Below are 26,701 nucleotides of genomic sequence, written 5' to 3' on the forward strand. Positions count from 1 at the left end.
TAATTAATCTCAGGTTTACACATGATGAACAGATAACTGTAATGTGACCAGAGACTCAAGTGTGTTTATCTCTTAGTGAGTTACCTGACCATCCCTTGCATTGGATAAGGTGCTAGTTCCTGAGGGACTGTTTGGACCAGTCATTGACACTAATTTTGAGGATTGTAGAAACAACTAGGGAAGGTTCATGCACGATTTATTTATTTTGATCATGTTTTGGTTGCATTTTTAGTGAACCTTGCTTAATGGACTAGTTACTTCCCCGAGAAACAGTCCTCTAAGTGAAATTTCACTGCAAATCCATTGTAACATGGGTTAAATGGGTTTTTGTGTCAGGACCCCAATTTTTCCCTCATCTACCTATATTAACCACTTTTTTGCTAAATTAGTGAGATGTACTAGACCTACCCTTACCCTACCTTATCTAGTATGGCTGTGGAAAGTCAGAAAACACTGTCATTGTGAAAAAAAGTAAAAAAAGTAAATTCATTAGTTACACACATAACTCACCTGCCAGGCCTCCTTATCTCAGAGAATTTTATTGTATCCACCTTCGGCCTTCGGAGGTCATTTGATAAGTAAGATATTCAGTGATCCTCCAAGCAGCTCAGTTTAATCCAATGCCTGAGTCCATGGGCAGGCTATATTCCTGCATCAGTCTAACTGACTTAAAACAAGAAGAGGGACCAGGGGACCTTCCTCCCGTTGGGCTGGAGGGGTCCCAGAGTATTTGCCCTGTACCCATTATACGGGGCAGGCTCTCCTGATGTGACTTAATCAAGGGAGTCCGTTGAGTAGTCAGACCCCTTTTAAACCTGGGTTGGGGTTTTGACTGGAGCCTCAACCGCATCCTCTACCCTATATTTTGTATCAGGTGGGGTTAGGGTTTTACAAGAAGGGGTTGTCGGTCCAACCTCAGCCAGTCCCAAAAAGGGATTTGACTGAGTGCTAGCCAGTGGGCAGGGACACAGGACCCCTGAGAGGATAGGATCCCCTTAGATTTCTTTAGGGATGACATTTATATTAATTGCTATTTTTACAACTGAATTTGTGAGTATAATTATTGTCTACTTTTTTTGCATGAGTTGTTTAAAACTTTTAATTTCATATCAGAAGTTACTTATTGTTATTGTTTCATTCTAACACACTAACAACATTTGCTTCAGATGCATGCAAGTAGCTGCTGTGTTTTTAGGATATATCTAGCATTCATGGTCTCTCTTTCCTTTGCTTTACAGTGACTGACAACCAGAATCACAACAACAGCTCCATGGAAGATGATATGTGCTTGTCCACCACTTTTTCGTCCAGGATCTTCGCTTGCAGTCCATATTTTCAGAGGAGTGTTAGATTTTAGTCCACAATGTCCTGTGAATATGATCCTAGCCATTATGCTATTCTCTCCTCCCACTCCATAGAAAACTAAATATAGTTCATAACTTACAACCCTTAGACAGTATACAGAGAATTCACAGTACATGTATCAAACTATATTATTTAATTTTTGCCAGACCATTCAGCATTTCCCACACAGATTTTACTAAATTCCATAACATGTGATTGTTTGTTTCACTTTGTATGAAAAATGTGCTAAAAAAGATTTGAATGCTTTGGGGGAAATGTAGTGGAAGTGAATTTCCATCCTGGAGTGGATGGGAAATTGCAGAACAATACATAAAAATATAATTGATGTGAGTGACACTGAAGTGATTTGCAATCATGAATGTCTCACAAACCTTGCAGAATGGCTGATTCCTTAATGAAGGATCCTAGTAGATCGCAAGAATTTCCTGTGCAAAAATTTTACTCCTTCCCCAATTGAATACACAAAAATATCACTCATGACTACAATTGTAGCCGTTGTACTATTGCCATTTCCACCACTCCACCTGCTTTATTTTGTCACAGTTAAAAGTATTACTATATTTAAAATGGCGTCAGTAATTACCAAAAACTGTTCATGACAGCCCCTCCAAAAATCAAGGGATTTGCCATTCCATTAAGTGCTAGTAAGTTTTTACCTTAGTGATGATTGCAAGTGTCAATTTTTTTAAGGCTTACTTTTAGTGTGCATGCAGCACTTCGAGTTTTTAAGTGCCATATAGTTATATGAACCTGTCTACTTAAAGTGCATTGTCGTGTTTCTTATTTTGACTTATAAACTATTGCTGCTGTAATAGACATAATGAGTTGGCTTCAGTCAGTGCTTCAGACTAAAGGAAAGGCAGGTCTCCCTGGCTTGTATTGCACCTTGCCCTTGTCAGTGAGGCAGGTTTCAACCATAGCCATGAAGTGGAAAAGTTTGGACATGCAAAATAGGTATGTGAGTAGTCTGCAAGGGTCAAGGCATCCTCCAAAAAGTGTCTACAACATTGTGTTGCTGAAAAGATTGCCCTGCATGTGGTGCTCATGTTCCTGTCTCCCTCTCCCGCTCACTTTTGTTTCTGATCTCTCAAAAGTGCTTCTCTTATAATAGAAGCTTTTATTCAGTATTACTTGCTTTACACAGCACAGGAACATACATGTTCTAGCTTAGAGCGACACAAGTGATTCTTTAGCTAGATTTCCGGACCAAAATAGGATTTAGATGTCATATTTTAATATAGATGCAGTTTCTGCTGCAGAACACCAAAGGTGCAATCATTTATAGCATTTATAGCCAAGTTTTATATGTGTGTGTGTGTGTGTGTGTGTGTGTGTGTGTGTGTGTCCTTTCATAAAGAAATCTAGTCCTTTACCATTATATGGACACATGTTCCTGCTGTGTTGGCTTCACCATGGCAGCAGGTGCTATGCAGTGATGTCTTTTCCAAGTAGGTGCTGAATAGTGTATAGATATTATTATAGATCTGCCAAGCATTCCTAAGTAAGAGTAAACTTAAGTAACAGAGCTTTATTTAGTGTTAAAATACATATATTATTTCTTTCTATCTTTATAATACTGATGGCTTACATTTCAATAAACTTTTTGCCAGTTTCTGTAATATTGATTTATGCCATGGCATCCATATCCTGCTGTAATGCCTAATTATTTTGTTTCCAACAGATGCATCAGGTTGTGAAGTGTAGCCCTATTTCCCATACAAACATAAGATTTCTATACATTTCATAAACTTTTAATTTGAAATTGTTGGTGTGAAGTTATTTTGAAAGACAGGTTACCATTGTTAGACAAGCTAGACATGGTTACATAAAAGACACGTTAACCATTCAGCATTTAGAAAAAAATTATTGGCCTAAATTAGTTTTCAAAACATAAACAGAATTATTCTTCAGAAAGATCACATATTCTTTTTTGTTCATGAGGTCTCTGTGCATAGTGGGAAAACTCATCATAGTTCAAGAAGGAAGTGAGACAGGAGGGGACGTCAAGGGAGGCGAGGTGAGCCAGCTTATGCCTCCCCAGCAGCTGCCGGACTTTAATGCGACACTGTGACTTAAGGCTGAGCGGTGTCCCTGGGGAAGAGAGGAGAGGATTAGGAAGTTATGGCACTACACCAATTGTTTGACATATTGTAGCCCTGGGGAAGGGAAAGGTGAAATGATAGGTCATACTACTGAATACCTGTTACTGCACTAGATTGTGTGTGTGTGTATGTACAACAAACTTAAACAAGGAAAGGAAATGTTCATCAGGTTATAGAAGTCAAATCCCAAGTTTAACTCCAATGGACTCATGAATTCACAATTAAAATTATACATCTGTGGTTTGTTTGACAGGAGAAAATGGACAGAGAATATAAGTGCAACACAGATGCTGTAGGTCCAAGAGGAAGGCTCCACTAAATGAAATGTATGAACTAGGCTGAAAGGCTGAGGTAAGCAGAGAGAAAATGCATTGAAGGAAAAGGAGAAAGCGGAGACAGTAACCATCAGAAAAGTTAAGTCTAGGTAGAACTAAGTACTTTCCCTTAGTAGTGCCTACCCAGTAGTGCCTTCAGTAGCTCCTTCGCTGGAGAGTTTTCAGGGAATTCCTCTGAGCCTGTGGTGCCTCCTGCGTTTAGTTGCCAAAGGTTGCCGCCACTCTCATGGTAGAGAGAGACAAGCTCGGGTCGATCCCTGCTTGCATTAAAAAATAAACTCAAGATCATTAATGTTACTATTGTAAGCTACATTTTGTATGTTGATAGCATGATGATCTGTGACATCTTTGAAGGTGTTACAGAGATAAATATTTTTCTCAATTTTATGACTGACCTTTCTGCCTTTCTGTAAGTCAAACTACAAGTGTGACCCAACATGCACTCACTTGGCATATTTGAGAATGGCATGGGGAATGGACAGGCGAGCCACAATTTTGGAGCAGATTTGGTTGGGCAGTAAGGACAGGTCAGTGATAGCACCACCTCTCACCAACTCCAGGAAGCATGGGAAGTGTGCATACACTACAGAATGATGTAATGGCCAGCCAGGAACACAGGTACAGATCTGCTCAAAGGGCTCTGGATCTGCCCCATATTGCAGAAGGAGCTACAGAGAAGAATACATGAGCCTGAACTCCAACTCTTCAACAATTGATTGCAAGTAAGTGATAAATATGGTATACCTATGTCTGTTGCAAATATAAGATGTATCTGAGTGTTTTCTCAGTTATGGTTTTAGTAATCTTATCTTGATTAAAAAGCATAGCATCTTAATACATAATTGTAAAATAATGTGTATTTCAAATATTGGAGAGATTGCTTTTTTATAAACTTCTTCACTATTTACATCACAACTTCATTTACGGCTATTTCACCAATTGTACTGGTAATGTGAGTACTCTCATTGCATCCAATAGGAGTACTGATTTTGATAATATTAATAATTAAGTGCCAGTATGAGAAGGATAAATCCTCACCCTGACACCCTCGGTGAACCCGTCCCGCACAGCCACAAGGAGTGGTGAGCAGCGATTCTTCTTGCTTCCCTCGGGGTTGGCACCAGATTCTAACAAAGTCTGAAAGTGTTAATGTATTTGTAAATACAATTCTATTAACTTAAAACTATTTTATATACACAGAGAAAGAATTGAGCTTTGGTGATTACGGGAGGGACTTGAAGACAAAGATTGTCTTTTTTATTTTTGCACGAAAATTACCCAAGATCTCAAGAAAGGGGAGAAGCACCCCTTTCTCATACTGACAGGCAGGGAAGCACTGTACATATAGGTGAGATTTATGTGAATGCTGTTCATGATACATACTGTGTGTACAACGAATACAAGAGACAAAAATGTGCTTTACCAGGGGTGTTGGACCTCATATCCAGTTGACCACTAGAGGCATCTAGTGCTTCCACAGGGAGGACCACTGATACTCTGGCCTACTTGCACATCAGGTTGTTTGACAGGGTTAGTAAGGAGAGGCTGAAGGACAACACACTGGCTAGAGGGAACCTTGTTAGATCGTTGCAATGTCAGTGGGATAAACAGCTATATATACATGGTGTGACTTTAGGGAAAGCTGGGGTTCCATTTCATCCAAACCTTCTTTTAAACCTATACCATAAGAAGGAGTATAACAATAATTTCATTTTAAAAGGCAAGAATGGGACTCAAACCTTCATGATGCCAGGCTTCTTCTGTGAGGTGGCCACAAAGAGGGGTGTCTGGCCCTTCACATCCTCTAGCTCGATGTTGGCCCCAGCTCCCACCAGCAGCTGCACACACTCCTGGTTCCCACCTGCCACACAAGTGTACTGTCGCATCATGTTTGTCATAAAAAATAGAAATACATCAAAAGCTACATTTTTTTCAGAGGCTGCATCTGGAGGAGGCATTAAAAACAATGGCCATCACAAGTACTCAAGCATTCGGGGGAGTCAGTACATGTTTCCTTAAGGCCTGTCATGCTTAGGTGCCCAGGGGTGAGAAAAACCTAGAAAATATGTTTGTAGGTGTATTTTTGGGAATGAGATACTTTAGTACTTAGTATTAATAGAGGACAATAAATTAGTATTTGTTGTTTAGGACCTAGCCAACACCTGGATGTCACACCTGGCCTGTGTTCCAAGGTAATGGGCTCTCAAGGCTCAAGAACCGATGGGACAAAGATGAAATGGGCCACGCACAGCCATGGCATATGCCCCAACTATACTTTTAAAACTTCTTCCTGAAAGCAAGTTGGCAAAGATAGTATTTTGGGGTCAATTTGACACATCTTTGAGACCCAAGGCAGGGGCATGCCCAGAGCTGTAAAAGGGGGGGGTATCTTAATTTTTTCCCTAAATGTGGACCTATTTTGTATCCACTTCAACAGGGGCGAGTGGCAAGGGAAGCGAGCCAAATCAGCAGGGGGGGGAATTTTGACGAAAAAACCCCATTTCTGGATGCATTTTCCTGCTGTCAAAACGAAAACCTGGGACTTTTATCCCAGTTTTTCGCTTTGATTTTTACAAAGTGGACCTTTTAGCAGATGGAGGGGGTCGTCTGGGTACGGCCCTGTAAAGACCTCATTCAGACTTTGAGCCATCGCACGTGGGCGATACGACGCCGTGCATTTCCAGGAGCGCGCCGTTCTGCACATGACTTTTGCCGTGAATGACAAGACAGCAGGAAGCCCCATCACTGTCTTTAGTCGGCTTACATAAATCTATATGATATAGCCTAAAACATATCACTGTTATATATTAATATATATTACAGCTAATTTCTTCTAGGCTACAAACCTATAGCTACTGAGTATAAGCAAGATGTGTGTGAGTGTGTGTGTGCGGCACGCTATAACTGGGCGTGGCCTTAGTACCGCACGCGTGGTCGCATCAGTCATCGAGCCTTTGATGTATAGATAGATAGATAGATAAATATTTCAACGTGACACAGCGCACACTTACGTTGGGGTGTTAGGTCAATGTCTGGTTCCGTATCAACAGTCAACACGCAGGAGCCCAACTTTCCTTGACTCACCGGTGACGGCGAGCCTCAGCGGCGGGGAGAGGTAGGGGCGCACGCGGTGGTCTAGCCATTCTGCCGCGGCGGGGTCCTGAAGGGTGCGCTGCAGCCCCTTGGCGTCCCCGCACAGCGCTGACAGGTGCAGCCTCACGTCATCCTCGTCATCCGCATCCACCATCAGATTCGTCATGTAGTCTTGCGCCGACACCTGCGCCGGTAAATATTGTACTTCCGCCATGGCCCCCTCTCGCTCCCGTCCCCGCTGAGCCCCACCGCGACGCCGGGCCGCGGCCGAGAAGCTGCAGCAGGAAGCCAAGAAGGTCCAACATTGCCCGCCACTTGCTGCAGGAGGTATATAGTATGGCTCATTTGTTTCTCAGTGTGAGTGTATAAGAGTGTTCGTTTGTTAGCTGGGGTGGAGGCCGAGAGTGACGATGTTAATTAAGGTAAAGGCTCACTCCTGTCTGCTGTTGTTAGCTCTTGTTATTTTGTTGTTATCACTATCACTGTTGTTATTTCGTTATTTATAGTACGTGTTATTTAGTAGTGGGGGTGTTGACAGTAAGTAGTAGTAGTAGTAGTAGTAATAATACCCTGGTTGCTGTGGTGGTGGCGATGGTAGTGGTAGTAGTAGTAGTAGTAATAGTAGTAGTAGTATCAGTAGAAGTAGCAGCAGTAGTAGTAGTAGTAGTAGTAGATGTTTTGTCGTTGTTTTATGTTTGAATTGTTGTTGTTGTTGCTGCTGTTGTTATTTTGTGTGTTGGCAGTGGTTCGGTTTGTTTTTGTGCTTGTTTATTGTGTTGTTGTTGTTGCTGTTGTTGTTGTTGTTGTTGTTTTGCAGTAGTAATTGGCGTGAGTGGTAGGTATAGTAGCAGCAGGGAATCCAACACTGCAGCCGCGACAGCAGTAACAGCCGCGAGCAGCAGCAAGACGTGGTAGTAGAGGTTGCAGAACTCCAATAATTAAGGAAGCAAGTCCATCTGGAATTACTAGTATACTGTCGCTATCTTTGCAGAGCTTCAGGCCCGGACCAGCCGGTGCCCACACACAGACAGGCCGCTCCGGAGCCAACACAACCGATGGAACACTGACAGCTTGGCGCAACACAGCCCAAACCGGCGGCCCCTCGCTCCTGATGGTCTAAACGCCACAGCAGTTACCACATGGACTGTACCAGAGCCCAGACTACCGAAGAATGGCAGGCTGACGCAGACGCAGCCGGGGTCGTGCAGGTCGTCACTAGGGCCTGGCGCTCCAACCCTTGCACTTGGGTATGAAGGCGTCGGGGGCTCAAGACTCACTAGTATTTTTAGCAACATCTCGCCTGAGCTCTGAAGGTGAGGCAGCGGCCGAGGGAACGCAAATAGAACAAGCGCCGCGTCTAGGTAGCTACCTGATCCTTACCTACCTGCTAGCAACCAACTCCCGCAGCTATGCAAATTATGCGACGAAGCCCGAATTAAAGTAGCTTATATTATACGTGTTGTTGTTATTATTATTATTATTATTATTATTATTATTATTATTATTATTATTATTGCTGCGAAGATGGACAGAGTTAAGATAACGTACGATGTTTTTTGTTGAGCGTGATTTTGTCCATTCATTTATTCATCTATCTGTCTATCTATTTATCTATTTACTATCTGTCTGCGATATACGTCTCTCTCTCTCTCTCTCTCTCTCTCTCTCTCTCTCTCTCTCTCTCTCTCTCTCTCTCTCTCTCTCTCTCTCTCTAAATATTTAGCTATTTATCCACCCATCTATCCATCTGTCTCTCTATCTATCTTTCTATCTATCTATAACTAAATTTCTATCTATCTATATCTATCTATCCAGCTATATCTATCTATCTATCTATCTATCTATCTATCTATCTATCTATCTATATATATATATATATATATATATATATATATATATATATATATATATATATATATATATAGAGAGAGAGAGAGAGAGAGAGAGAGAGAGAGAGAGAGAGAGAGAGAGAGAGAGAGAGAGAGAGAGAGAGAGAGAGATTAGATTGCAGCATTTCCGCTCAAGCTGATTTTCGCACAGAGCCGTATCTATAAATTAATTTGGAGGAGGTAACATTTGGCGTCAAATCATTTATAAGTCAGTAGCCTGGCGCTGGCACCTGGCGGCTGAATGGCAGAGGTGGAATGTTAATTAGTGGAGGGGGCGGGGTTTAGAGCTTCTTTTTTAATCTATATATGAAAAGAGTTTGTTTTGCTCTTTGTTAAACCCCAGCTTTAGATGCAGGGATTGATTTAATTATTGTTACAGGCTCCCTAGCTATAGCTAGCATACAGCGACGTACGCGTATATCTTCCCCCTCCTCTAATAACTTTACGAAGAGTGGGGCCGGGTGCTGCTCTCAAAAATAGGGAAGAAGTGCAAGCTTGATATTACGCGCGTACCCGGCCTACATAGAGGCCTTTGCATCTTTGACGTACTATAAGAAATGGTTCCTATAAAAAAGAGGGAGTGTAGGATCACCCGGCCCACGTACATAATCAAAAGCCTTTACAAATCCCCTCCCCCCTAAAAAACAAAACCTGTTTCCCTCACAAAAAAAGGTAAAACTGCATAATCATCCTTCATTATAATATCTAGGCCACTATATATATCACGTGTCTGTGAGTGCGAGGGAAGACATCTATTATATGCAACACCTGTGCACTAGATATTCGGGAAAGGGAATCAATTAGCACAGCCGGTAGCTTAAAACGCACCAGAGAGTATGTTATCATGATTATTCTTATTCTTATCCCTGTTGTCACCTTCCCCCGTTGCTGCGGCTGACAAGGTGGAGAAGGAAAAACCAGCAGCAATTTTTTCTCCCATTCATTTCTTTCTGTTTTGTTTACGTGTGACTTGCAAACCATTAACACTGTGCCTTACCTACACTCTGACACCTACTACAAGACTGACACCACCTCCAGCCAGGCGTAAAAGAGGAGATAAGGGAGAAAGAGGCACCGTACAGAAGATAGAAGAAAAAAATCTCAAAGGATAGAAACGCTGCATTGTCACGAGACTCAGGAGTGCCAGACGTGAGCAGGATAATCAGTCCGCTCCTCAGATTCTCCTAAACACCCTCACACCTTCCCCAAGACACCCCAGAAAGGAAAGGACACATGGGCATTAATAAGAAGCAGGAGGTGTCATTATAACCTCAAATAGAAGTAAAGGAAGTATTTGGGGGACTGATAAGGACCTGCTGCTGGTTGCCCCCTGTCCCGTATGTTTATTCAAGACACCCCAGGAAGATCACATGGACATTAAGAAGAAGCAGAAGGTGTCATTATAACCTCAAATAGAAGTAAAGGAAGAATTAGGGGACTGATAAGGACCTGCTGCTGGTTGCCCCCTGTCCCGTATGTTTATTCAAGACACCCCAGGAAGATCACATACGCATTAAGAAGTAGCAGAAGGTGTCATTATAACCTCAAATAGAAGTAAAGGAAGAATTAGGGGACTGATAAGGACCTGCTGCTGGTTGTCCCGTCCCGTATTATAACCTCAAATAGAAGTAAAGGAAGAATTAGGGGACTGATAAGGACCTGCTGCTGGTTGTCCCGTCCCGTATGTGATTCGGGAAGTATACGTGAACAGCAAAGCAATCAAGGCAAGGTGATGGCAGGTGTGGCGCGGGCCCTGGGGATGCTGGTGGTAGTGCTGGTGGTTGGGCTGGGGCTGGCACGGGCTGGCTGTGTCGTGGATAAAAAGTCTGTGACAGATGAGACCCAGCGGCTGGAGCAAGAGAGCCTCCTCCAGGCCCTCGGCCCTATCATGGGACAGAGGTAGGTGCTGCATTCCACTGTGGGGGATTACTCCGGAATAACACCCAAATCACTCCGCTGGTTAACAGTACGCTTTTATTCTGATCAGTTTCCATCACAAATTACCAGTTTCCAAGATTTGTCTTGAGTATTTAAGTAGTAGTAGGTTATTTTATGATGATAAGTTCCTATCTTTATTGTTAAATGGTTATTATATGTTAGTATAAGAGTGCGGAATAACAACATGTAGACTTAGCAGAGGCTTACTCAGCCATCTTGAATTGGGTGTAATTATGGAGTTTTAACCTGCTTTGTACATTGCCAAGGGAATTGTTGAGAGCAAGAGGGCACCCCTTTTTACTTGTCTAGCAATTCATTCACTTAGACTTATGAACAGATGCTAGAGTAGTAACAATTAGAAGCAAGAAAACTTTAGTGTTCAAGTAAGGGTAGGTCACCTTGTAGAGGTTAATAATATATATTCACCTTCCCTTAAGTGACCCTGAAGGATATGAATTAAGAGCCTACTCCTTTACTGTGGGCTTTCTTTAGTGTCATTAACCCGTACAGCGTTTTGGTATTTTGTAATTTCCTCCCCACCCCAACGGCGGAGGAAAAATCGATTCTATTTTTTTTGCATAAAATAGCTTAAAACCATGAGAAATGGAGAAATGTAACGTCTTTTAGCTTTCTGTCGCCTAGAAGTCGGTGTTTTGGGCCATTTTTTATAGAGTCAGGAAGCGAAATGCTCATGTTGATTTCCATAGACTTTCTTTGAATTGAGGGTGCGTATCCAAGTAAATTGTTTTCTTTTAACATATTTACCACAGACTTACATATATTGTAAGAGAGTAACTCATTTTGAGCTTTCTGATTGTTCAACTTAATGTACAGTCACCCACAAGAATGTTTGCTCACGCAATTACAGTTTATACGTGGCCCCCTTCTTACCAAAATTGCCGGTACAAAATTACCGGTTCAAGACGTCAGTATACCCACTATACCTCACCCACAACACTGGCAAACCACTTTCTAACCACCAGCCACTTCAATTTCCACATCATGATCTCCAAAACCACCTCCAATATCCACACAAATAAAAAAAAAAGTGTACCCAAAATAATGGCTGCCTGGCTTGCCAGTTATGACAATAAATGAAATATATTGGGTGGTCAGTATTCCCAAAGGGTCAGTCTACCTGGGCACCACCACAGAAATCACCCTTGACACACTCCAGTGACAGGAAAAAATAAATAAATAAATACGTACGACGTACGTATCTCATTCTCAATGGTATTAAACAATAATACGTACGTCGTATGTATCTGATGCTGTACGGGTTAAAAGACAAATCTATATATCGTACTTGAAATGCATGTGGGAGGCTGCAGTGAAATCCACAGTGGTGAAAACCTCATTAGTGGAGGGCAGACTGTAGATTTGGTGGTGGATCATGATAAGCAGCTGTAAATCCATAAACCTGTGTCGGGATTGTAATCTTTGTGAATCTGGGAGATTTTTTTTATCTTAATTGTTGATTACATGAATTAGATACCAGTACCATTTCTACTTTTTTATTAATGCTTATGACATCTCACACCAACTGAAGTCAGTAAATATGATAATGACTGATGTAAAGACTGTATACATGGCTATTAGTAAATATCACAAGATGATGGAATCGTGCTGTTTGAATGTGACAGTAAATTATTATTTTACTTTTATATTCTTGGTATCTTTAAAAGGACTTCTTGGTACTATAACTAATGATTCTCAAAATGTCTTGTTTTCTTTTTGCATATTTTTACAACTCCCTATCACATCAGGCTCTGCATATGGTTCCTTTGTATTGTTGGTGAAGTGCAGTGTGCTTCAAACTTTTTTTTCTGCTCTGTTTAATTATACCCCTTATCTTTTAACCCTGCTACAAACTTCTCAGTAGCACTAAGTGTAGTGTGTATTTTCCCCCATTATATGATTAATTATCAACTAGTATAGTTATAACTCAGTGCTCAGTCTTTTGGTTCAGTGCTTGAACTTTTTTAAAAGAACATTTCTTTCATGTGTGTGCAAAAGATTAGAGTATTCATATCAGTTCACAAAGACTTACTTATATAGTAAACAACATAGGTAGCTTGATTTTATATATATAGCTCAGAGTTAACAGAATAGTTAAAGATACCTAACTAAATAGTAATGTCAGTAGCTTGTTATCATTATATTTAAGTTGACTGTCTTACATCACAATGCATTTTTTCTGTTTGAATATTGTTTGCCGAACACCGTCATCAGGCACCATCTTGTATTTGTAGCGGATCATTGAGGGACTTGGTGGGGCCTCGTAAATTATGCTGCTGCCCTGATAGAAGTTGGAGTTTTGTACAGCTTGCCCAGCACTTGTATTCCCCTGCTGAAGTCTGTGTTCACGTTCCTCTGAGCGTTGCCTCTTAAGATCCAGCAGGGAACCACGGGGAGGAGGTGGAGCAGGTTTCTTCTTTTTTGGTCGCATCATCAGCCCATCCCCTACCTCTTCCTCAGCTCTCTTATCTAGCCTACTGTTAGCAGCTTGGCTTTCATCTGTTGTTTTCATTTTGCTAGCCTCTGGGGTTTCATGGATGGCAATGTCTTCAGGTCGAGTAGGAGATGGGGTTTCTGATGCTGTGTGTGGTGTGTCTATGGTTGGCTGATAGGACTGTGAATTGGAGTCAGATTCAGAATCAGATGACACTTTCTGTTTTTCAACAGGATCTGATGTTTGTGTGGTGGGTTGAGGTGCCTCATAAAACTCTTGGTAATTGTCTGGAGAGAGGGAGGGGACAGAGCGAGAAGTTGAAGTATTTTCATTTAATTCCTTTACCATCAGAGGTTTAAGAGCTTCCATAGTAACTGACTCTCTCTCCCTGTTGCTTCTCCTTTCACTAACTTGTCTCTTGAGAGGTGCATTGTGCTTCGCCTCTTTGATGGAACTCCTGCGGTCTGAATGCTCAGGGGCCTCTATATTTATTAGGGGGCTGGGTGGTGCATCTTCCACTGATAGAATGAATAAGTCATCACCATTATCAGAGTCCTCTCCATTGACTGTTGGTGGTGGGGATGTATCCATGGTGTCCTCAGTGAGGGTGGCATTCACATCTTTGGGCCCATCATCACCATATGAGGTTTGGCTACAAGCACTGCTATCATGCCTGTCCTTAAGGATATGAAGAACCAACAGCTTGAGATTGTGGTCATCACAAAGTTCATAAGGGGTGTCCCCATCTTTGGTCTCAGCCCGGAAATTCACTGTAGAGTCAGTCGCCAGCAGCTCCAGAGCTTCTTCATTATTCCAGTACGCTGCCAAATGAACTGGCTGCCAACCATCATTATCCTCCACTGTAGCAGAAGCTTTTTTGTCCAGGAGGAGCTTTACAATATCATTGTGCCCCTGAGCAATGGCCACATGAAGGAAGGTCTCACCTTTTTGCCCCACTCGCTGATTCAAGTCATCCCCAGCAGCCAGAACAGACTCCACATCACTTAACAGCAGGTCGTGTGGCTTGCGACGTATCTGTTCCAGGTCTTCGGTTGAGATGTTTCGCTTCATCATTTCATTCTTGAGGTACTGCAGTGTCACCTCCTCCTCAGTGATGTCGTGGGGCATATCCCCATCCCCATTGACTACCGTCACATCTGCCCCAGCCTTAACTAGCATCGTCACCACCTTGAAGTGGCCACAGGTGGCTGCTGCATGTAAAGGCGTCCAAAGGTCTTGGTCTGTTACGTTTACATCCGCACCATACTTGAGCAGCAGTGCCACTGTTTCCGATGAACCATCAATGCAACACTGATGCAGAGCTGTGAGCCCATCATGGTTTTTCATATTAGGGTCAGCACCTGCAAAAAGAGAAACTTTACTACTGAGGATGCCTTACTAAGTAGTCTTCCCCTGTCATTTAGAAAACATAGAGAACATCACTCCTGGACAAGTGGATCGGGCCATTCAAAAAGTTTGCTTTTTGAAATGTGTCTGCTGGGTTGCTACATTGCAGTGCAGCATTCCTACCAAATCACGCAAGACTAGTGGCAGGTAATCCTCAAGTTACAATGTATACGACTTATGACTACTTACAATTAGACCAGGTCAGTAATATTAGTAATAGTACTTGGTTAAGTAATGAGTTGACATTTAAGATATCCCACTGCAAGTAGAGCAGCTGTTTGTATACACAGTGCTGCAGTGCCTCCCCTCCCACCCCCAACCCACTACTGTCCTCACTCCTCACACACTCACCCCCGAGCTGGTTTGGGGTAATGCAGGAGGGGGAAGGGTGGGTGGGCTGGGCCAGCACACCCACACTTCCCCCTCAGTTGTCCTTGGAACTCAAGCTGTAAGCACCACTTAAGTTGTAGTCACTAGTCCTACTCAATCAGTTTATATGCCTACAGTCTGCTATACCAGCACACTCTAGCAGACACCAGTTGGCTAGCACATGCGCTGAGCAAGGATGGAGTGAATCTACACAGACATCTCCACTGTTTACAAGTCTCAGTTGCATTTGGTTCATCTGTTAGCCCCCACAACTCCCGGCAAGTGGGGGAAGGGAGGAGGATGAGCCAAACTGATCAGTCAATCAGCTGATTACAACCAAAATGGTGTCCCACAAAAACAAATCCCTCACAATATTCCTGCAGCAGCCCTTACAGGCAACTGTTTATTGGAAACAGATATTATAGTTCAATGAAGCATTCACAAACGGTAAGAAGATGCCACAGAGGTGACCGTGGGCACTCATATACCTACGTGTCACTTGTTTACACACACTGGCCCCCACCAGCACAACCCCATGCACAAATACTTGGTGGGCGTTTGGCTACTGCTGCCATCTTGGCAAAACTTGATATCCATTGCATAATGTTGCACTACATTGCGTGGCTAAGGGGTCACCTGAACGAAGGACTAGGGTGAGGCAGGTGCATGAGGACAGAGGCAGGGAAGGAGGAGAGGGTAGGAGGTGCGGCAACTCGTTTCTATCCATGGCTGGGCATTTGAATATTTCATTTTATTTTTCGTGTGAATTTGGGCTTACAACCAATTCGAATTACAGCTGACCTGTCAGTCCCAAACTCCATTGTAACTTTAGAACCACTGGTACATGTCTACCATATATCACTGGACCAGCACCATATTGTAATATATATACCATACAATACACATGTAAAAGGTAAAGGTAAAGGTGGGTGCATATGCTATTGCTGTGCGTGGCTGCGGTGGTCATCTCTGAACCGTTGGCCCTTTGAGCCTATGGTAGGTAAGAACCAGTTACCCTGAGACACGAACCAATGTGAAATCTAGAATTGTCACAGTTTACCCCCCAGGTTTCCCCAGGTACCCATTTATCAGCCTGAATGGGAGGATGAACTGCTGGGTGAATTGCACGCTGACTCCCCTGGACGGGATTTGAACCCATGCATGCAGAGACATAGCCAGGCACATTGGCAACTATACCATGTAGCCGCGTTACACATGTATACCATATTGTAACATCAGCACCATGTGGAATATGACCTGCTACCTTTGGAGATTTGTTTACCACTGGTGAGTGGTACACAGCTGATGACCAAGACAAGGTACATGTGCATGTTTCTACAAAACCTATGTTTTTCAATTTAGTTCTGCACTAGATGTTGCAAATGTATGTTGAGATACATTTATAATTTCTTCACTTATATCAATCTGCACACACATACACACACACACATGCACACACGACGCTGTTCCGCCACACCGAGTGGACGTGGGAAACGAAGTGAAGGAAAGCAATCTGTTTGTCAGTCAAAAGGGCCCGAGAACAGCTAAGTCGTTTGGGGTCCCGTCTCCCAGGAGTTCAGGAATTGAGAGGATATGAGAGAGTGATAAGCGATAAGTAAAACAGGGAGGAGAAGGAGAGAAAGGAGCTTGAATGGAGAGTTAAACAAACATCCAAGATGGTGGACTCTCTGTCTGTGTCCCCGGGGCCTAAACGAAAGGATGAAGAATCTTTGGAGTGTTTTGAAGGCTTTACGCCAAAATCAGAAATGGAAGCAGTATAGTGGAAAAGAATAAACAAAATGGAGCAGGACTGTGACAGAATAGTAGTAGAAATGAGGAAGATGAGAAAGGAGTTTGGAGAAGTGATTCAGGCACTGGATGAGGTTAAAAAGAGAGATGAAGAGGCAAGGAGAAGGGATGAAGAGACAAAGAAAATAATAGAGAACTTGAGGGAAGAAATAATTAAATTGACTAAGGAACAGCTGGAAAGCCAAAAAAGAAATAGTGCAACTGAAGATGGGAAAAATTAGAAAAAGACCATGAGATACAAATTATGAAAATGGAAAGAGAGAGGAGTGTGATGGGGACAAACGAAGACATGGACAAGAAGATGAAAGAAATGATAAAGAGAGAGGTAGCAGAGAAGATAGGAAATGATCAGCAGAATGTGGGTGTAAGGGTAGAGGAAAAGATTAAGCATGTGGTCACTGATGAATTGAAGGAGTGGAAAAGTGAAAAAGATTAGGAAAAAACGATCTTCAGGAAAATTCTAGAACAGCAGCAGCAGGAACAGAGGCAAGACATAGAAAAAGAAGTTGTAAATGTACTGAAAAATAGAGAAACAATGGTGAGGGACATGGCAGAAAAGAAAAAATGTGTCATAGCATTTGGTGTAAAAGAGAAAAAAAAAACAGTGAAGACCCAGAGGGAGAGAGCTATGAGAGAAGTAAGGTGAAAAGTATATTGAGAGATATGAATACTGTAGAGGAGGAAAAGTTTGAGGAAAAAGTAGATGAAATAACTAGATTGGGAAGATACGAGGAAGGAAAAAAATGGCCATTCAAGATTAAGCTAAGGTCCCAAATGAAAACAGAAACCATACTAAATAGGTCATGGAAACTAAACAACTCTGAAGAATACAAGCAAATATATGTGAGGAAAAATATGTCAGAGGATGAAAGAATGAAAGTAAAGGAAATGATAAATGAAGCAAAAAAAATAAATGAAGAAAGATCCGATTTTTATTTATTTTTTTTTTTTTATTTTAGAATGAACAAAAAACTGATGAAGTGGTGGATAGGAGGCAAAAAGAGGGAGTAAGGGTGTTGATAGAAGGAGGGGAAAGAAAGGGAGAAGGGAAGAAAGGTTTAAAGATTGCATTCACTAACATAGATGGTCTTATATCAAAGAAAATTGAACTAACTGATTAAATTATTTAAGAGAGAGTGATCTGGATATTATATGTATACATACTGTAGTTGAAGCAAAACTTGTAAAAGAACTGGAACTTGTGCTGGAGGGACAGACCAAGTACAGCATTTGGAGAAAAGATAGGAACGAAGGAAAGGGAGGAGGAGTGATGATAATGACGAAACAAAACTTGAAAGTGACTGAGGTGAGATATGGAAATGACAGTGCAGAGGTGATGGCTGTGAAGGTACTGGTAAAAGGTGGAGAGAAGAATAACATAATAACAGCCTATGTCCCCCCTAAAACCAAAAGCTGGAATGAAGTAAGATATAATGCTATGCTGGAAGGTACAATATGGGTACTGACATGAAATAAAAAATAATGAAAAGATAATATTAACAGATTTCAATAGGCGCACCTAACATCACCGTAGCTGATCCAGGATTCAGTATGTTTCCTAACTAGTACAAGGTAATGTTATAATTGTATTTCGTAAAGAATCTTTATAACCAAAAGCTAACTAAAATTATGAGTATTCTTTTTCTTGAACAGAACATTGAATAAACAACAGAACAATAATATGAAAATACGTATAGGCTATCTGTAGCCCGGAGGCCTGAGGCAGCGTGCATGCCATTTTGAGGGTATCAGATACCTTAAATAGTGTTACACCACCGGCCTGCACACCACACTCCAAGCACGGGCAAGCGTTGTGCCTCAACCCCAGACCACCACACACGGGCATGAATCCACAACAGCCACAAGACACACCACGCCAACACTCCAAAGGCCACCCACCATGAAGGAAACAAGGCAGGGCAAAGACACGCTTACGGGACAGGTTTTCCACTTTACTCCACAGCTCCAACCACGTACAACCACCAGTTTACAAGGCACAGTAACTCCAGGCACTCAGAGGGGCACAGACTCGGCACAAGGCTCACGGAGGCGAGCTGGGGCACGACGCCAGCAGCGCACGTGTTCCCCCAAACAGCAGCAGGCTCACTCTCTCGCCCCGCGGCGTGGCTCGCTTCCTCCTCCCCACTGCAATGCACCCCATGCCGCCAGCCATCACACAGCCCTTCGCGCCCCAAACTAGCACCCCCCCGCACAATCAACATGAATATACACATAAATACCCCCCCTGGCGTAACACTATTCCCCCCCTTCAAAAAGGCAGTCGACTCGACTGCCCCAACATACAACAAACAAAAATACATGAAATACAAAAAGTAAATCATGATGATAACCACTATGATTAGACCAAAATTGGAATATGTGGAAACTGTGTGGTCTCCCCATAAGAAGAAACACGTAAAAAAACTAGAAAGAATACAAAGGATGGCAACAAAAATGGTTCCAGAATTGGAGGGATTCCCACAAAGAAACGTAGAGGTTTGGAACAGACTAAGTGAGGATGTAGTATCGGCTAAGAGTGTGCACAACTTTAAGGAAAAGCTGGACAAATACAGATATGGAGATGGGACCACAAGAGCATAAGCCCAGGCCCTGTAAAACTACAACTAGATAAATACATATATATACACACACACACACACACACACACACACACACACACACATACACACACACACACACACACACACACACCGCTCAGGTAGCTCAGTGGTTAAAGCTCTGCACTGCCAGGCTTCGTGGCCTGGCAGGCAGAATTTCGAACCCCACTCATACTGGGATTTTTCTTCTGACAAGGAGTGGTTATTGTCCTCTCATGAGGAAGGGGATGGGATGTGGTGTGTGAAGGTCTCAGTAGTACCCAGAGATCAATTAAAATGCTCTAATGTGCCTTGCTCTAATTGGGAGGGTACTTGCTTGCAATGATGAGTCCAGCTTGTGATCAGGCCATTTAAATATCCAAAATTTTGTAGTTATGTGCTCAGGTGCATTTATAATAATCTGTTGATGGCATCAAATGTCAAGAACTTTTTCTTTCTATGGTGGAGTAGCTTCTACAGGGATCAGTAATGTCCCCAGCAAGAAATTGAGGAAGACAAGGTATCTGAGAGATATCTAGAAACATAACTGTCCCTATAGCTGTATTGACATTTGGAATGACTTCAAAAGGAGATAGCCCAAGCTGAGAATAATCGTGAATTTAAAGTTAATTTTGATAATATGAGCTATGAAGATTGGATTCTACAGGCTTATCCCACTTCCTGTATATCACAACTTGGTAGATACACCAAGTATTTTAACAATTGTGTTGTGTATCAGTCTGTAACATAAGAAAATCACCCACTATGAAAGGTAAAGGGAAACAGTGTCTTCACCTGACTTTAGGAGGGCACGCAGGTCTTCAATGGACCCACGAGTTGCTGCCTCCATCAGCTGAGCCAGGGGTGAAAACACAATACCCCTGCGATTTTTCTGCTTTGCTGGCTTGCTGGTCGTGTCTGTCTTCATCCACTTGCCATAGATAGACAACTGTTGTTTCCGTCTCTTCTGTGCCAGTTTGATTCGCTCCCCAACTGGCAGCTTTTCAATTTGCTGCATTTCCTCCACCAACTCATTGTGGTCAGCAGGAACAGTCACACTGGCCATTCCTGGTGCCATTTTGTGCTTACAGGAACAGATGTATGTACTATGTCACTTATCTGCCTCACCAATCCATAGTCATGCCTGTTATTGAACACAAGTTAATAGTTGCTGTAGGCATTGTTGAATGTACTTGGAATTACGGCTCAACCATGTTTCAATATAGTACTTCAATCCTGTTCATGGTCAAGAGCTCTGTTTCTGATGAACTGTGGAATTTCCTGAGCCCTTGCAGTATGTAACTAGATTCTGATTATGGTCAAGCACTCTGTTCCTGAAGCACTCGTATTGATTTTGATGAAGCACTTGTGTCGTTCCACTGCATTGGGGAGATAATGAGAACAAGGGAGTGGCTGATGCTGATGGGCAGCTTTGGCCTCGCCAGGTCTTAACGTGAAGGTGATGAGCACTGGTAGGGTTGGGCAAGCCAGGGAGATCCAATCTTATCTTATCAAGAATCTGAGTTCTTGACTATCAGCAGCTCTGTACAAGGACATACAAATATTTTTTTATAACATTTATGGAAAAGTTACAGATGTTTTCCTTATCTCAAGACTTTTGTGCCTGATTTTGTTTTTCCATATACATTGAAGCTTTGATAGCAACTTCAGGAAATATGTTTGTTTGATATTTACATAGTCTTGAGGATGAGTGAAATATAGGATATCATAAGTTAACATTCAATCTTGCATGTTTACTGTTGATCACTGATTACTGGTGACTGTGGCAGAGGATGTGTGTAGGTTTTTATTGGTGTGTCACAATGAATCACCCTAATCGGGCAGGGTGTCGAGATGTGTTGCTTATCTGACTTATTACGTACACACACACACACACACACACACACACATCTTAGATTAAAAAATATTACACTTTTGACACATAGTAGAGTTTTCACCTTCCTTTTCTTCTTACCTCCTGATCTTTCTCCTCTTGATACAAAATTAATTTAGGGACAATAGAGAGAGAGTTTAAATATCCATACACAAGCATCTTCATTCCAATATTCTTTTTTTATTTATTTATTTATTTTATTTATTTATTTATTTTATTTATTTATTTATTTATTTATTTTATTTATTTATTTATTTATCATTTTTTTATGCAGCTCTGGGAAAGTGAAGGACAGTGAAGGGAACATCTACGAGTTTTCCGTGTGTTCAGATCTGAAGGGCATGCCCAACGTCAGCCTTGCCCAGACTAACAAGAGCCCCGGCATCCCCATCGGCTTCAACAATCGCACTCTTGTATCCAGTGACAGTGAGTATTGTGCCATTTGTTATTACTTCAAAAATTAGAAACTGTCCATATTTTACCTGTTTTCATTCTCTCATTCCTGAACATGCTTGGACCAGTTGAAATGAATGAAAATGTAATAGTTTTTTATTGTTTTTATTCAAGACCAAGAGGCAAAAACCCATAATACACTTTCATCTTATACACCTTATACATGCTGTCAAATACAGTAGATAGTGTTGTTGAGATATGCTTTTCACAGACTTCAATTTTGTCTTCTGTACCGGCCAACAGAACACTGGCTGATGCTGACCTTCCTCGGGGGCCCACCTCGTCCGAGTCCGTGCAACGGCAGCAAGTGGGATGGTCATGTCCTCTTCATTTGCGACCATGATGAATACGAGGTGAGTATTTCTTCCCTTCCTTTTGGTCCACCTTTGTGGGTCTAATAACAACTTGATATTTTTTTGTGTGCATTTTATTTAGTGTACCTTAATTTGCCTATTTTCAGATGAACATGAAAGTCCTAGATGATCCTGTACTGACATTGAAATTTTCTGCAATGTTTGTTGTGCGTCACCATAGTGTTTGTTCCCTGTCACCAAAGGGCCTAAGTCCAGGAGCCATATTCTTCATCATGTGAGTTGACGTATCATTGTTCGCTCCTGTAATCGTATATCACTAGCACAATGTACATGAGTTACAGTCCTTGATAAAGTACCAAAAGAAAAAGGATGAAAAATACAGTAAAGGTTTTTATATTTTACTGTAATTAAATGTTGGAGCAAATGAATGCTGTTACTCATGAAGTTTTTGAACCAGATATACCATTCTCTTTTTAATGATTTTCAGTGTCCTGGTTACCTTTTCGATGTACTTCATCTCTGGCTTCTTCTACCTGCGTTTGGTGAGAGGGGCCAAGGGCATTGAACAGATCCCAAACCGTAACTTCTGGTTCAAAGCAGGAAACTTATTGGCGGTGAGTGTCCCTGTAGTTTAAAATAATACCACATTCTAGGAAGACAATTTTCCTCGTTGCAGATGTTTTTCAAACCCATGGAGATAATTTTGGTGCATGTGTTTGTGTAGTTTGTGTATATGTACTTTGAGAAATCTTTTAGTCACGTCAACACATAAACCGCTCATATTTTCTTCTCTTTGCCACAGGATGGTTGTGAAGCTGTGTGCCGCTGTGACCGTTACTGTGGAGCTGGTGAACGCCCCCCAAGCACCTACAGTGGCTACTCCCCTATTGATGAGCAGTTTGCACAAGACCTGCAGAATGGTGACAGGGACTCTGCCTTACTCAGTCCCTAGGAGGAGCACAAGGAATTGGTATTTGTGTAGTTAGTGTATTTCTATGACAATCTCATATTTTTAAGTATGATTCCCTTTAAGACATGGCATCAGAATACATGTTTTATATTCCACTGCATTATTTAAAGAGTGACTAAAAAGGGCAAAGCTTGAGAGCGAGATTGAGGACTCAACATTTTATGCCCAAAACACTTATAAAAAATGGTTCAGCAGCCTTTTTTTAATGGCCTGCCCAGCCTCAACAGGAAATGAGTTCTCTAGTAATGACAAAGATTCGTAATAAGTGCACTCATTTACTTGTTGAAAGATTTTTTTTTTTATTTGGTTGTCATGATTCATAATTATCATGAAAATTGAATTGCATAATTTTTTTTCCCTGGCTTTTATCTAAAATATGGTTGGAATGAATTATCAGCTTTCTCTCTCGATGCATCTAGTTGGCATTTGATTTGCCTGAACGCATCATTTATTTTTTACTATTTGTATGCAGTGTGGAGCTAGAATAGTACTTCAGTAGCCTTTTGTGCTGCAACCCACTACATGGCAGGTGTGTGCAACAGGTGAGGTGAAGGCCATGTGCTGCTGCCTTCTGGTGGGGATTAGTTCTTACAAACAAGTGATAAAGCCAATGGTAGAAAGTTTTTTTTTTTTTCCCCTTTTTTCTTAAGCTAAAGCATGAGACTACAGCAATCATGTGGCAGATGATTTTAGTGCCTTAAGTTTGTTTAAGCAGGAAGCCAGTGATGTAACGCCAAGATGTGCCTGCAGCGGATGATAACTGTGATGAGAGTTTGTGAGGTAGGCTACTGTGCAGAACTTACAGTAGGTCTCTTGAAATGTATACATCTATACAGTAGCATAGTTTATCCATTATTATTTTATTTTATTAATCACTTATAAACTGTATATAGTTATTATTACTATTTATGCCATTGGAATTATTTTATCATTTTTAAACTAGGTAACTGATTGTACAGTAAAAGTCTTAATCCAATGATGCTGATTGTCTGACAAGCTCGAGTGTTCGTTTTTTCAATCCGGCCAATTCAGTGCCTCCCAATGCTCCGGGTTTTCCCTCAGGTGGAACGTGGAAGGTGTGAGCTGGATTGAAAGTTCATGCTAAGTGTGTGACCCCTGACTGTGTGTGGGGAGGACTGGAGGGTAGGTGAGAAGAGAGGGATAGATAATGGAAGGGCCTAGGGAGAGAGGGAGGTGGGGGCAGAGAGTGAATGGGGGAGACTGTGTGTAGGAGGATGGCAGGGCAATAGTGGATGGGATAGGAAGAGAGGGAGAGCATGGGTGGGAGGATGGTAGGGGAATAGAGAATTGGAGCAAGGAAGATGGATGGCAGATGGAAGGGGAGGGAGGAGGTAAGGGATGGACAGTGGAAGGGACCTGATCAACAACTTTAGATCTAGGTGTATACAGTCCACTCAACCTTTCCTCTAGAAATATATTCACCATTGTGATGTAGCAACAGTGAACTTTTGGCACACAAATATCCCTCCGTAAATCAATATTGTCTAGTCGATAGTAGTTGTTTATCTCCCAAAAAATTCAAACATTTTTGTCTTATTATTTTTTTCACATGGCTTACATACTACACTAGTTGGTGTCATTGGTCTATAGTAGTTCAACAGATCTTTCTCATCATCACTCTTATATATTGGGACTCTATTTACTCCTCCAGTCTTGTGGCACATCCTCCTTTTAACCCGGTAGCAGCGACGGGCGAAATTTGTAGCTTTACTGTATAGCAGCGACAGGCCAAATTTGTGCCATGATATAAACCCCCAAAATAGATGATACATAATCTGATCACAAATGCTTTGATATTATTATTAAATTGTTTGTGTGAGGGGTGATTTTTTCTCATTTTTCTTGCTTGGAGGGACCATTAAGAAACATGATCCCCGCTGCTACCGGGTTAAGAACTCAACACTTTTAAGATCCATGCTGACACACCATCTGGTTCCACTGATTTCCACACATCCATGTCATTCTTTATTTTTAACAGCCCACCTGTGTTTACCTCTATCCTAGTCTGTGGGGCCTTACTTCAGATTTAGCTTTCACCAAAAGTTTCATATGGCACAAAAACTAATGCAAAGCTGCCATTCAGCTTTGTGTGTGTGTGTGTGTGTGTGTGTCAAAAAAAGGTTGTTCCAATTAAAAATATACATAAATTAATATTAAAGGTATTGATAAATTATTTAAAAAATAATAGATTATTTCTTTAGTTTTAAGAGCAGGAATCTCAATATAATTGTCATTTGCATAAATTTTACAACAATTTTTGGTGAAAATGCCAAATAAAAGATAAAAGATGGTCCTGGGAAGATAGGTAAAAAGTAGAAGAGGTTGTTTGAGAAGAGTTTTTTTATAAACATGAAAATATGAATGGAGAGAGAGAGAGAGAGAGAGAGAGAGAGAGAGAGAGAGAGAGAGAGAGAGAGAGAGAGAGAGAGAGAGAGAGAGAGAGATTTCAAATTTTGTTGTCACTCGTTATACTCTTTCCAAATGTTTTGTTGTGATAAATAAGTGTATTCTCATTTTTATTGCTAGTTTCCATGACTTTCATTCTAAATCAAAGCACAATTTACTGAATCACCTTCCAAAATAATACAGTGAAGGGTTAGGTGGCGAGGACACATCAAAGTGGAGTTCCGACTCACTTGAGAGAGAACCCCACACTGTCAGATTGTCACATGTCACCCTAGACCCAGGAGAACACTATGCATTCACCCCTGCCTAATTGAGTATATGGGTAATGACACTCAAAATAACTGTGATAACTTATGCATATGTTCATCTAAATTCTATCTGACAGTGCAAAATTTGAAAGTCGGCCAGAAGCATGTGGCAGTAGTACATGTAACTTCTCCTCACTGTTCCATGGAAGGAATGTCAGTGTTATACAGGATAAGCTTTAGGATATGTCAAACAAATTACTAAGCTTAGACAATACACACATACTATAATTTCACCAAATTATGAGGTTTAATATTACTCATTCATGCCTTGGGATGGGCACATAACTGAATCTGTGTCCATGTGTTATGACAGTCTGGTCTGTGATTGTATGCTGAGCCTTTCTGATTAAAAATAAGAGCAGGTCTTGCATTCTAGTGGAACTAAATGGATTTTCTATTAGGTTAAATTGCTGTTTGTGCAGTACATACTCGCAGGCTCACAATAGAGCTGAATACAATATTTTCATGGTTGTTACAATTCAAGTAAAACTTTTGCCTCTATATTTTTTTTATAGAAGAGCACCTATTTCCAATCAGGTTGTCTAGCATGGTTGTATACCAACTAATATAAATCTATGGGTGATGTTTCTTTTTTGGCATATTTTTGAGGGAAATTTTGAATTTTCATATCAAATACAATATTAGTCATTAACAAAGGTAATGGTTTTATTTCAACCTTATTTTCGTGGATATCAGAACTCTAAGTTTTAGCATACAGTTTGTCACAAATCATAAGTATTAGTATAGTAGTAATTAATAGTAGGAGGAGTTGTTGTTGTAGCACCCATAGCAATAGGTGTAGCCTAGATGTATAGAGGTGGTAGTAATTCTTTTAGTATTCGTAACAGCAATAACAGGAATAATAATAACCATACAACAACAACACTAATAATAATGATAATTTTTTTTTTCTACCCTGCCTATGCAGAAAACAGTCTTGATGAAATGATTAGCCAGTCAGTGTGAGTTTCCAGGTGCA

At 41.3% G+C, this 26,701-nt stretch overlaps 3 protein-coding genes and 1 long non-coding RNA gene across 19 annotated transcripts in view; 2 read left to right on the plus strand and 2 right to left on the minus strand.

The window, feature by feature from the left end:
- The window catches only part of LOC126980516 (dedicator of cytokinesis protein 7-like), a 38,591-nt gene extending 35,614 nt beyond the window's left edge, over positions 1–2,977 (plus strand). For all 12 annotated transcript variants that reach the window (XM_050830502.1, XM_050830568.1, XM_050830545.1 and 9 more), the window contains one exon: positions 1,239–2,977. Coding sequence is in view for 2 of the 12 variants with exons in the window: in XM_050830568.1 (XP_050686525.1) it covers positions 1,239–1,245 (7 nt within the window). In the remaining 10 variants the exon portion in view is untranslated. The remainder of the gene's footprint in view (positions 1–1,238) is intronic.
- LOC126980553 (protein phosphatase 1 regulatory subunit 16A-like) lies at positions 2,879–20,846 on the minus strand. Of its 5 annotated transcripts, none has more exons than XM_050830603.1 (7): positions 20,152–20,845; positions 6,887–7,213; positions 5,542–5,663; positions 4,841–4,939; positions 4,250–4,470; positions 3,926–4,059; positions 2,879–3,456 (listed from the first exon to the last, which is right to left on the minus strand). In XM_050830603.1, exons 1-7 carry the CDS (start codon positions 20,432–20,434, stop codon positions 3,266–3,268), a joined length of 1,377 nt encoding a protein of 458 aa, XP_050686560.1. In that variant the 5' UTR covers positions 20,435–20,845; the 3' UTR covers positions 2,879–3,265. The 5 variants fall into 5 exon arrangements, with proteins under 5 accessions (XP_050686560.1, XP_050686576.1, XP_050686573.1 ...); XM_050830619.1 differs by having other exon boundaries at positions 6,887–7,170; positions 20,152–20,263; XM_050830616.1 differs by lacking the exon at positions 20,152–20,845 and adding an exon at positions 7,465–8,393 and having other exon boundaries at positions 6,887–7,170.
- Positions 10,069–10,592, minus strand: LOC126980568 (uncharacterized). The gene is made up of 2 exons (XR_007733368.1): positions 10,444–10,592; positions 10,069–10,369 (listed from the first exon to the last, which is right to left on the minus strand). It is a non-coding gene; the product is annotated as an uncharacterized LOC126980568 (long non-coding RNA).
- LOC126980561 (cation-dependent mannose-6-phosphate receptor-like) lies at positions 10,402–26,378 on the plus strand. Its single transcript, XM_050830635.1, has 6 exons — positions 10,402–10,683; positions 21,525–21,676; positions 21,947–22,056; positions 22,164–22,291; positions 22,505–22,631; positions 22,820–26,378. The coding sequence occupies exons 1-6, from the start codon at positions 10,517–10,519 to the stop codon at positions 22,967–22,969; spliced, it is 834 nt and encodes a 277-aa protein (XP_050686592.1). The 5' UTR covers positions 10,402–10,516; the 3' UTR covers positions 22,970–26,378.
- Positions 26,379–26,701: the final 323 nt, after the last annotated feature.

The sequence above is a fragment of the Eriocheir sinensis genome, chromosome 4 (assembly GCF_024679095.1).
Source record: "Eriocheir sinensis breed Jianghai 21 chromosome 4, ASM2467909v1, whole genome shotgun sequence".
Lineage (NCBI taxonomy): Eukaryota > Metazoa > Arthropoda > Malacostraca > Decapoda > Varunidae > Eriocheir > Eriocheir sinensis.